Source organism: Lepidothrix coronata, unplaced genomic scaffold (assembly GCF_001604755.1).
Source record: "Lepidothrix coronata isolate B3197 unplaced genomic scaffold, Lepidothrix_coronata-1.0 Scaffold259, whole genome shotgun sequence".
Lineage (NCBI taxonomy): Eukaryota > Metazoa > Chordata > Aves > Passeriformes > Pipridae > Lepidothrix > Lepidothrix coronata.
In genome coordinates, this window is record NW_016690439.1 from 444,427 (window position 1) to 456,854 (window position 12,428).

Here is a 12,428-nt window from a genome sequence, read left to right on the forward strand (position 1 = left end):
AATATAATATATATAATATAATATATATAATATAATATAATATATAATATAATATTTATATAAAAATATATATAATATATATATATTTTATATATAATACATATATATAAAATATATTTTACATACATTTTATATATTGTATGTATATTTATATACTAAGGTATTAATATATTATTCTGTTTTATATATTAATTTATATATTTTATACACTAGTATATTATATTTATATATTTTATATACTTATATATTATTGATATATTAGTCTATATTCTATATATTATTATATTTTATATATTACATTTTATATATTTTATAAAACTATCTATTTATATATGAAATGTATTTATATATTATATATTTTATATATTCATTTACTTATATTAATATATTCATGTATATTTTATATATTATTCATACACTATATATTATCTCATACACTATATTTTATATATTTATATATATTATATATTTACATATTATACATTTTATATATTAATTTACTTTTATATTATTAAATATTTGTATATAATTGACACATTATATTTTATATATTTCATATATTTCATATATTTTTATATTATAAATTTAATATATTTTATATACTTATATACTACACATAAGTTTATATTTTATACATTCCTGTATTTTATATGTTATATTTTAAATATTCTTAGCTATTGTACATACATTTTATAACAACTCTCAGTTCTTGGAGCCCCTGATGAAATCTGGGGGGAAATTTGGGGAAAATTTGAAGAAATTTGGGGAAGTTTAGGGAAAACTTAAAATTTGAGAAATTGGGTGAAATCAGAAGACAGAGGAAATTTGGGAGAAAAACGAGGAAATTTGGGGGAATTCTGGGCTGGAATTTTGATTTAAGTGCTGTGGGGGGGCTGGATTTTGACTGGAGTGTTCTGGATTAAGTGGAACTTGATTTAAGTGTTGTGGAGGGTCTGGATCTTGATTTAGGTGTTGTGGATTAATTGGATCTTGATCTAAGTGTTGTGGAGGGGTTCGATTTTGACTGGAGTGTTGTGGATTTACTGCATCTTGACTTAAGTGTTGTGAAGGGGGTGGATTTTGATTTAAGTGTTGTGGATTTATTGGATCCTGAGTGTTGTGGAGGAACTGGATTTTGATTTAAGTGTTGTGGAGGGGTTGGATCCTGACTGAAGTGTTGTGGATCAATTGGATCTCCACTCCAGTGCTGGGGATCAATTGGATCTCCACTCCAGTGCTGTGGATCAGTCTGTGCTGGGGCAGTGTTGTTGTTGCGGTGGGACATTTTAGTCCCCCTTGTGTGGTGCCCTTTGGAACCTCTTCAAGTTCCCTCATTTCCTCCCCTAAATTGTCACTAAAAACATCTCTTGGGAACAAGTCTGGGCTCATTCTCTTGCCAGTATCTCGAGGTATTAACGAGCCCTACATGTATTTCTGTTTTAAAGCCCTGGTTGAGCCCGTGAGCTCATGGCTCCGGAGTGCTTCAGGGGGACATGAGTGACACAGAGAGGGATGGGGGACACAGGCAGGCCCCCCCAGAACCCCCAGGCTCACCTTGTCCATCATTTTCTTGGTCTGGCCGTAGCGGATGCGCAGACGCCGTGCCTGGTAGTCAGTGCAGTTGGAGCAGGACACGAGCTCCCGGAAGGCTCCAGAGCCGGGAAACCAGGCCTCCAGATCCAGCTTTTTGCTGGCTGCGTGGTTCAGGGAGCCTGGGGACAGCAGGGACACAGGGCTGAGCGGGGGGTTGGGGGGGGCCCACTGTCTGCCCTGAGTGTGCCCGTCCTGGGGATGAGGGATCCCATGGGATGAGGGATTCCTGCTCTGCCACAGGGATGAAGGATTCCCTGGGATGAGGGATTCCATGGGGTGAGGGATTCCATGGGGTGAGGGATTCCATGGGGTGAGGGATTTCATGGGGATGAGGGATTCCCTGGGGATGAGGGATTCCTGCTCTGCCACAGGGATGAGGGATTCCCTGGGGATTCCATGGGGTGAGGGATTCCTGCTCTGCCATGGGGATGAGGGATTCCGTGGGGTGAGGGATCTTATGGGGATGAGGAATCCCATGGGGATGAGGGATTCCTGCTCTGCCATGGGGATGAGGGATCCCATGGGGATGAGGGATTCCCTGGGGATGAAGGATTCCTGCCCTGCCCCAGGGATGAAGGAGTCCCACTCATCCCAGGGAGCCTTTATCAGGATCATTCCCCTGTCAGCACTTCCAGGAGGAGCCGGGACACTCCAACTGTCCCTCTGGAAGGGCCAGCAGGGACAATCCATCCCACCCCCCTTCCCACGGACCCAGAGAATTCCACAGCAAATAAAACACACCCTTCCCTCCTCCCTCCTCCTCCTCCCGAGGGCTGGGGACAGGGAATGCCGAGCTGGGAAGGGGTCAGGGCCGGGGGGCACCGGGAATGTGCCGGCGGAGCTGTACCCGAGACGATGTTGACGATGTGATAGGGAATCCCAAGGGATTGGTAGAATTCCTCGGCCGTGGAGATCATCTCCTCAAACAGCTCCCAGGACTTGTTGTCGTGGGGGGAGGAGTAAACGAACTGCTCGATCTGCAGGAGAAGGGAACGCTGGGGACACTCGGAATTCCCAAATGGAATGCCGTGGTGACACTGGGGACACCTAGAATTCCCAATGGGAATGCTGTTGTGACATTGGGGACACCCCAAATTCCCACCAGGAATCCCCTGGTGACATTGGGGACACCACAAATTCCCACTGGGAATGCTGTGGTGACACCGGGCACACCCTGAATTCCCACCAGGAACACTCCAAAATCCCATTGGAACACCCTATGACCCCAAACACCCCCTGGATCCCCCCGGGAATCCCCTGCTGGCCCCAGCACCCCCGAGCCCATCACCTTCTCGAACTGGTGGACGCGGAAGATGCCGCGCGTGTCCCGGCCGTGGGATCCCACCTCCTGGCGGAAGCAGGTGCTGATGCCGGCGTAGCGCAGCGGCAGCTCCTCAGGGCGCAGCCACTCGTCGCGGTGCAGGGCGGCGATGGGCTGCTCCGACGTGGCGATCAGGTACTTCTCCTCCACGGAATTGTCCTCTGCTCGCTCACTGCCCTTCCCGATCACCTGCAGGCACAGGGGACAGCGGCGTGTCGGAGGTTTGCTTGTTCAAAAAAACCAAGCAGGAATTTTTCTTTCTCCTGCCTCTGTGAAAGAAAAATGTTGAATGAGGAGGGTGGTTTGCCTTGGGCATTCCAAGGTGATGGCCCTTCTAAAAACTGTGGGGAAGAGTGAGGAGTTTTTTGTTTCTCTCCTTGGAAACTGGGCACACTTCACTTTTGCCTTAACTCAAGGTGTGTGTGTTGGAAAAGCTCCGAAGCCATTTTGTTCTCGGCCTGGTCAGCTGGCTGTTTTCTAGCTCCAGTTTGCCTTTGTTTCCTGCACCCTGTTCTGCCCCCAGACCCGTTCTGTGCCCGGACCTGCTCGGACTTCATCGGACAGGTTTGACCCACCCGCAGAGGAACCTTTTGGGGAGGACGTTGCCTTTTCCCTCCTCCGCTCCCATGTTGGCAGCAGTTTGTGAGTGTGCCCCATGGAGGGGTTCGGGGATGGGGGTGGGAGATGCTGCTTGTCCCGGGGGTTGGGGGGGTTTCAAAGGGTTGGGGGCAGGGAGGAGGTACCTGTGTCACCCATGGAGGTGGAGACAAGACACCAGCCTTGTCACCTCAGGGCCAGCACAAGCTATCTCCTTGTCACCAAAACATGTCACCTGTGAAGATGGAGCCAAGAGATGGACCCCTTCATCACCAAAATGTGTCACTCACAGAGGTGGAGCCAAGAAACGGGCCCCTTCAGCACCAAAATGTGTCACCCGTGGAAGTGAACCCCAAAGATCAGGCACCTCCTTGTCACCTCATCACCATCAATGTGTCACCCGTGGAGACGGAGCCAAAAAACAGGCCACTTCATCACCAAAATGTGTCACCCACGGAGGTGGACTCTAAGGATCAGCCACCTTCTTGTCACCTCATCACCATTACAAGCCACTTTCTTGTCACCTAAGGTCCCAGAGACCTGCCACCTCCTTGTCACCACAACATGTCACCTGTAGAGATGGACCCCAGAGATGAAACACCTCCCTGTCACCTCATGGCCATCACATGTCGCCCATGGAGACAGACCCAAGATGAACCAGCTCCTTGTCATCTCATCCCCATCAGAAGGCATTTCTTTGTCACCACGTCACTCAGGGGGATGGACCCCAAAGATGAGCAACTTCCTTGTCACTGCAGTGTCACCACAATATATTTCTCCTGCAGATGAACCCCAGGGATGAGCCACCTTCTTGTCACCTCACAGCCATCATGTGTCACCCCTGGAGATGGACCCAAGAGACCAGCCACCTCCTTGTCACCAAAACATGTCACCTATGGAGGTGGATCCCAGGGATGAGCCACCTCCTTGTCACCTCATCACCATGATGTGTCACCAATGAACATGGATCCCAGAGACCTGCCACCTTCTTGTCACCAAAACATGTCACCCATGGAAATGGACCCCAGAGGTGACGCAACTCTCTGTCACCTCACGTCACCCGTGGAGATGGACCCCAGAGACCAGCCACCTCCTTTTCACCACAACATGCCAGCCATGGAGACAGACCTGAGATGAGCCACCTCCTTGTCACCTCATAGCCATCATGTGTCAGCCACAAACATGGACCCCAGAGATGAGGCAAGTCCCTGTCGCCTCATGGCCATAACATGTCACCCTGAGAATGGACCCCAGAGACAAACCACCTCCTTGTCACCTCATGTCACCTATGGACATGGACCCCAGCGACCAGCCACCTCCTTACCACCTCATCACCATCACAAGCCACCTCCTTGTCACCACAACATGCCACCCATGGAGATGGACCTCAGATGAGCCACCTCCTTGTCACCTCATGGCCATCGTGTGTCACTCCTGAAGACTGACCCCAAGGAGAGGGGAAGGGAACCACCACTGCTGCCACCACTGGAACAGAGGGGACCCCACCACCTCCCTCCCCACAGCCACAATCCCAGGGGGGTGTCTGGGCCCCAAATGCCACCCCAAATGCCACCCCAAAGCCCAGACCTTGTAGAGCTCCTCGTCGAACTGGCTGAGCTGGGCCACCTCCTGCATGACCTCCTTGCGCATGAAGAAGGGGGTGTAGACCGGGGTGTAGCCCCGGGCCCGCAGGCTCTGGAGGGCGTACTGGATCAGGGCCTGCTCCAGGAACACCAAGGGACCCTGGGGACATGGGGGGACGTCACGCTCACACCACGCTGGGCCATCCACCCTGCTCAGCAGATCCCATGGAGCTGCTCCAGCTCTTGGGCCCAGCGTCATCCCAGATGGGGACGGATCCAGAGGCACCACCCGAGCCAGGGTCCATCCCACACCACCCCCATGGGGGCTGCCATCATCCCAGGGATGGATCCAGAGGTACTACCTGGGCCACAGTCCATCCCACACCACCACTCCCACCGTCCCACCCAGCAGAAGAGAAACCAAGACCCCCATCCCACCTCATCCCCCCTGGATCCCAACCATTCCATGCCCCCATGGGGGTCCCAGCCCTCACCTTCAGGAAGTAGCCGCGGCTCCCGGCCACCACAACCCCCTTCTCGCCCTCAAAGCCATCCACCATCACCACCAGATCCACGTGGGAATACTTCTTCCTGCAGCTACAGTCACCCCACACCCGCTCCACCTTGTTGTCCACATCCTGCATGAAGACAGCAGAATTTGGGGCCCATCACCCAGTGCCCCGTAACACCCCGAATTCCCAAGGACCACCACAGGGATACTAAGTACAGCCCAAATTCCCGCCAGGAACCCCATGGTGACAGTGGGTGCCCCCAGATTCCTGCTGGAACCCCATGGTGAGCCTGAATACACCCTGAAATCCCCGCTGGGACCCCACAGTGGCACCTGGCAACCCCCAAATTCCCACCTGAACATCCCAGTGACCCCTGGGCCCAGTGGTCGTTACAAATATGACATATTACAAATATTACAGATGTTACAGTCTGGGCCCAGTTTGGGAGCCCAGACCCCCCTGCCTGACCCCGGCCCGGAGGAGAGGATTTGGGTTCCATCACACCCCCACACCAGTCCCTGCATTGCACTGGGACCAGTGATCAATACAAACATTACATATTACAAATATTGTATACCTGTAAAATGTAATAAATGTAAATATTACACATATTACATATTACAAGTATTGTATATTACACATATTACAAATATATAACTGTAAAATGTAATAAATGTAAATATTACACATATTACATATTAGAAATATTACATATTACACGTATTACAAATATTACATATCTGTAAAATGCAATATTTTAATATGTAACGTTAAAATATGTAATATATGTAAATACTACCCCTATTACATATTAAAAATATTAAATATTAAGCATATTACATATTACAAATATTACAAATGCTACAATTTGGGCCCAGTTTGGGAGCCCAGACTCCCCAGACTGACCCCAGCCCGGAAAGGAGGATTTGAGGCCCCCGACCCCATCACCCCCCAGCCCAGTCCCTGCAATGCACTGGGCCCAGTCCCTGCACAGCACTGGGCCCAGTCCCTGCACAGCACTGGGCCCAGTTTGGGAGCCCAGCCTGCCCAGGCTGACCCTGGTTAGGAGGCCCGTTGGCACAGGGCCCGAGGTGTTCCCTGGCCAAACATTCCTGGGATGAATGGAGGCAGCGGAGGGGAGAGCCAGCCCCCCCTCGGGAGGAGCCTTTCCCATGGATTCTCCCAACAAAGGGGTGCCTGGTGCTGTCTGAGCCGCCCTTTGTGTGCTCCCGGCAGGACTCTGTGCCGGCTGCTCCAGTCTGGGGAGGATCCCCCTGAAGCCCCCCAGCTCTGGGCCCCTCTGCCACGGCTCTGAGTCCCCACCTCCCTCCCCGTGTCCCCATCCATCTCCTTGTGGCCCCTGTGTTCCATCTTCCTCCCCCTGTCCCACCTTCCTCCCCTTGTCACCCCCTCCCTCCCCCGTCCATGTCTCTCCTGGTCCCATGCCCACCTCCCTCTCTGTTCCCCATCCCCACTTCCCTCTCTGTGACCCTCTCCCTGCCCATATCCCCATCTCACTCCCAGTGTCCCATCCCGTGCCCCCCCTCCTATCCATCTCCTTGTGTCCCCACTTCCCTCCCCATGTCCCATCTGCCTCCCTGTGCCCCATCCCCCTCTCTCCCTCCTCATGTCTCCACCTCCTTCCCCATGTCCCATCTCTCTCCCCCTCTCCTCATCTCCCTCCTCATGCCCCATCCATCCCCGTGTCCCCATCTCTGTGTCCCCAGCTCCCTCCCCACGTATCCACTTCTCTCCCTGTCCCACGTCCCTCCCCTCGCCCTGTCCCATCCCCACCTCCCTCCCTGTGTCTCCATCTCCCCTCTTATGTCCCATCCCCATCTCTGACCTTGTGTCCCATCTCCCTCTCTGTCTCCCACCTCCCTCCCTATGTCCCATCCCCCTCTCCTTCCCACTGTCTCCATCTCCTTCCCCATGTCCCCACCTCCCTCCCTGTGTCCCCACCTCACTCCCCGTGTCCCATGTGCCTTTCCCTGTCCCTGCCCCTCTTCCGGTGTCCCACATGCCTTTTCCTGTCCCTGTCCTTCTCCCCATGTTACAGCTGCCTTTCCCCATCCTGTCCCTGTCCCGTGTCCCAGGTGCCTTTCCCTGTCCGCGTCCCTGTCCCTGTCCCACCTCGTCGTTGCTGATGGGCACAGAGGGGTGCAGCAGGTTCCCGATCTCCCGCAGGCTCTCGAACCGCTCAGCCTCGAGCCGGAGCCGCTCCGAGTCACATTCCTGGATGGCCTCGTCGATGAGCAGCCGGAGCTGCTTGATCTGGGACACCTGGAGAGCCTGCGGAGAGACCCCACGGAGAGACCCCGCGGAGAGACCCTGCTCAGGGCAGGGACCCCCGGGGACAGGGGGAAGGTGGCCCAGCACGGCAAATCCCGGAACCCACACGGCAAATCCTGGATCCAGCACGGCAAATCCCAGAACCCACACGGCAAATCCCGGAACCCACACAGCAAATCCCGGATCCAGCACGGCAAATCCCAGATCCAGCACAGCAAATCCCGGATCCAGCACGGCAAATCCCAGATCCAGCATGGCAAATCCCAGAACCCACACGGCAAATCCCAGATCCAGCATGGCAAATCCCAGAACCCACACAGCAAATCCCAGATCCAGCACGGCAAATCCCAGAACCCGCACAGCAAATCCCGGATTCAGCACCACAAAGCCTGGATCCAGCACCACAGATTCTGGATCCAGCACCACAAATCCCAGATCCAGCATGGTGGGGCTCAGGGGGGCTCAGGGAGCACAGGGGCACACTCGAGGGGGCACAGGGGTGGCTCTGGGGACACAGGGGGCTCCGAGGGTCCCACTCACCCCCAGCACATCGGCCGTGAGCCCCTCCAGGTTCCGGGCACTCTCTGGGACTGACTCGTCCGTCCCCACCGGCTCCTTCCTCTGCGAGGAGGGAAAAGGGACCCCAGGAGGGTTAACAGGGGAAATTCCAGTGGGAAACCTCCCTCAGAGACATGAGGGGGAGGGGAGCAGGCAGGGAGGGACCCCCAAAGGGCTGAGGGGGGAGGGAGGGACCCCTAAAAGGGCCAAGAAAGGGGGTGGAGGACAGAGGAACCCCCCAAAGGGTTGGGTAGGAGGGGGGAGAGAAATCACCCCAAAGGGCTGGGGGGGAAGTGGAGGAGGGAGGGACCCCCAAAGAGCTGGGGAAGGGGGTGGGAGGGACCCCCCAAAGGGTTGGGGAGAGGAGGAAGGAATACCTCAAAGGATGGTGGGAGGGGGGTGGAGGGAGGGACCCCCAAAGGGCTGGTGGGGAGTGGAGGAGGGAGGAACTCCCAAAAAGGGCCAGGGAAGGGGGTGGGAGAAACCCCTAAAAGGGCTGGGGGAGGGTGGAGAAGGGAGGGACCCCGAAAGGGCTGGGAAGGAAGCAGAGAGGCCCTAAAACGGTTGGGGAGGGAGGAGAGAGGAAACACCCCAAAAGGTTGGGGAGGGAGGAGAGGGAGGGATCCCCAAAGGGCTGAGGGGATGGAAGGGACCCCCAAAGGGTTGGGGAAGAGTGGAGGAGGGAGGAACCCCCAAAAAGGGGCAGGGAAGAGGGTGGGAGAGACCCCTAAAAGGGTTGGAGAGGGGGAGAAGGATACCCCAAATGAGTTGGGGAGGAGGGGGTAGGGATCCCTCAAAGGGTTGAGGGGGTGGGAGGGACCCCCAAAGGTCACCCTCGCTCAAGGGGCTTCAGGGATCAATGTGGGGAGGGGAGGGGGGGTGGTAGCAGGGAGGGACACAGGGGTCCCCCACCACCAGCCGGGGGGGGGGCACTGGGAGGGGCTGGAGGGAAACACCCCCAGGGACAGGAGGGAGAGACCAGGGGGGCTGGGAGTGAGAGGGGGGCACCAGGGAGAGGTCTGGGAGTGGGGGAGGGCACCAGGGAGGGGGCTGGGAGGGGTGGCCCCAGCTGGTGCCCCTGTGGTGCCCACCTTCATCTTGTCCCCGATGGTTTTGCTGCAAAGGTTCTTCAGCTTGTTCAGGTTGTCAGCACGAAACCTGCCTGGAGAGGAAGGGGGGGCTCTCAGAGGTGGTGGGACTGGGCTGGGGTCTCCTGGAGAGGAGGGGGGGGCTCTCAGAGGGGGTGGGACTGGGCTGGGGTCTCCTGGAGAGGAGGGGGGGCTCTCAGAGGGGGTGGGACTGGGCTGGGGTCTCCTGGAGAGGAGGGGGGGCTCTCAGAGGGGGTGGGACTGAGCTGGGGTCCCCAGGGGCCATGGGGATCCCCCCTGGGAGCAGGAGGGGAGTTGCAGCTCTGGGAATGCCCCAGGGTTTGGGTGGGGTGGGGATGGAAAACATCTGGAGTGACCCCCGGGACCCCCAGGGCAGGATGGGACCTCCCTGTGGTGGGACAGGACACCTCCACTCCAGGCTGGCACCCCCACACTGGGCTGGGACCCCCATGCCAGGATGGGACCTCCCATTGGGATGGAACACCCCCACTCCAGGCTGAGACCCCCATGTTGGGATCTCCTATGCTGGGCTGAGACCCCCATGCCAGGCTGGGACCCCCAGCATCACGCTGGGACCCCCCTGCAGGACAGTCCCCCTTACACTGGGCTGGGACCCCCCACACCAGGATAGGACCCCCATGTTGCACTGGGACCCCCATGTCAAGCTGGGACACCCCACACACACTGGGGACTCCCACACTGGGCTGGACCCCCCCCCCCCCGAGATGGGAACCCCCCTCTCCACTGGGACCTCCATGCCAGGCTGTGGCCCCTCATACCAGGATGGGACTCCCAAATGGGGGCCACCCCAAATCAGGGTGACACCCCAAATCAGGGTAACCCCAAGAGGGTGACATCCCCAAACAAAGTCACCCTAAATTGGAGTGACACCCCAAATAAGGGTCACCCCAAAAAACGGTGACACCCCAAATCAGGGTGACACCCCAAATCAGGGTCACCCCAAGAGGGTGACATCCCAAAACAGGGTCACCCCAAACTGGAGTGACACCTCAAATCAGGGTCACCCTGGGAAGGTGACACCCCAAATCACACGGAGGAATCGGTCCCGGGGGGGCAACCCCAAGCCAGGGAATAGGGAATGGGATGGGATGGGCAAGGCGGGATTGCATCAGCCACGCGGCCGCCACTCTGCGCCACCCTCTGCCACCTACCTCCTGTCACCCCCTGCCAGCCCTGTCACCCCCTGCCAGCCCTGTCACCCCCTGCCAGCCCTGCCACCCCCAGCCCCCCCGTCGCGGGGGTCCCGCGGCGCCGCGGGATTGCATCAGCCACGCGGCCGCCACCCTGCGCCACCTCCTGTCACCTCCTGTCCCCCCTGCCACCTCCTGTCCCCCCTGCCACCCTCTGCCAGCCCTGTCACCCCGTGCCGGGGGTCCCGAGCCCGCGGGGGGGTCGCTGGGAACGGGGGGATACCGTGGGATGAAACGCTCCGGGTTAAAGCAGGGCCCGATCCCACAAGGACAGGGAGGGATCGGGAGGAAAGGGGAGCCCCCGGCGCCGCTTCCACCCCCTGGAGAGGGGGCGTGGGAACGGCGGGATTGCGGGGCGCCCATCCCATCTCACCCCCCACCCCGCGCTCGGCACCCAGGGGTGGGGCGGGGGGAACATCCCACGGCCCCAAATCCTGCCGGGAAACACTGGGATGCGGCTCCTGCCCCCTCCCCGAGCCGCCCCGGGGTGGGAGCCCAAAGAGGGGAGATGGGACCCCAAATCGGGGGGTAGGATCCCAAATCAGGGGGTAGGGACCCCACATCGCTCCCATTCCTTGTGAGGAACAAGGAGGGGGGGTCCCATCACCTGGGGGTGACCGAGGGGACAGGGGGTGACAACCCCTCGGAGATCCCCCACCCCAATCCCGGAGGTCCTAAATCCCCGGGGAGGGGTCCCACCACAAGGCTGGGGGCGGCCGGGGGGTGACAAACGACAGGGGATAAGGGTTGACAAGCCCTGGGGGGTGCCCCAACCTCTATCCCGGGGGTCCCCCATCCCCAGAAGACAGGAAATGGGGGAGGGGTCTCATCACCTGGGGACCCCCATTCCCAGGGACTGGTCCCACCACCAGGCTGGGGGGCGACGGGGCGTGACTGGGGGGGACAAGGGACAGGGAGCAGTGGGTAACAACCCCTGGGGGGGTCTCCCCACGCCACTCCCAGGGGTCTCCCAATCCCCTCCCGGGGGAATCCTTCATCCCTTGGAAGGAGCAAGGGGGGTGTCCATCACCTGGAGTCCCACCACCGGCCTGGGGGGTGGCTGGAGGTGACCTGGGGGTGACAAAGGACAGGGGACAGGGCGTGACAACCCCTCGGGGTTCCCCCACGCCCCTCCCGAGGGTCTCCCCCCCGCCACGCCCCCACGTACACCTCCTCCAGGCTCCGTCCGCACGCACGAGCGCGTCCACGAGCGCGGGGTCCTTGAAGCGCTTGCGCTGCATCTCCCGCACCATGGCGGGGTCTCCGCCCTTGTCGGCGCGAAAGAGGTCGAGGTCCAGCACCATGACGGGGAGCGGGATCGGGACCGGGATTGGGATCGGGAGCACGGGCTGGGGAGCTCGGGAGAAGCCGCACTGCGCATGCGCCAAATGGGCGGGGCGTGAGCTGCGCAAGAAGTGGGCGGGGGCTGAGCGGCGGGAGAAGCAGCGCCCCCTTGCGGGCAGGAGGACCAACCTGGTTGGGGGGGATTTCAGGGGGTATGAGGGGGGATGTGGGGAGTTTTAGGTGGTTTTGAGGGAGTTTCAGGGGCTGTGGGGGGATTATGGGGAGATTTGGGGGGGTGTCAGGGTTGCAGGGATTTGGGGAGTTTCAGGGGTTACGGGGGGGTTGCGGGGATTTCAGGGGGTGTGGGG

The 12,428-nt window shown here is 57.2% G+C and overlaps 1 protein-coding gene across 1 annotated transcript in view; it reads right to left on the bottom strand.

The window, feature by feature from the left end:
- SARS (seryl-tRNA synthetase) overlaps positions 1–12,205 on the bottom strand; it is a 13,754-nt gene extending 1,549 nt beyond the window's left edge. Inside the window, exons 1-9 of the mRNA XM_017835546.1 lie at positions 11,945–12,205; positions 9,548–9,618; positions 8,439–8,519; positions 7,740–7,898; positions 5,589–5,732; positions 5,099–5,254; positions 2,882–3,103; positions 2,441–2,570; positions 1,466–1,712 (exon numbers count right to left, since the gene is read on the bottom strand). Coding sequence (XP_017691035.1) covers positions 1,466–1,712; positions 2,441–2,570; positions 2,882–3,103; positions 5,099–5,254; positions 5,589–5,732; positions 7,740–7,898; positions 8,439–8,519; positions 9,548–9,618; positions 11,945–12,080 — 1,346 coding nt within the window. The 5' untranslated portion in view covers positions 12,081–12,205. The remainder of the gene's footprint in view (positions 1–1,465; positions 1,713–2,440; positions 2,571–2,881; positions 3,104–5,098; positions 5,255–5,588; positions 5,733–7,739; positions 7,899–8,438; positions 8,520–9,547; positions 9,619–11,944) is intronic.
- Positions 12,206–12,428: the final 223 nt, after the last annotated feature.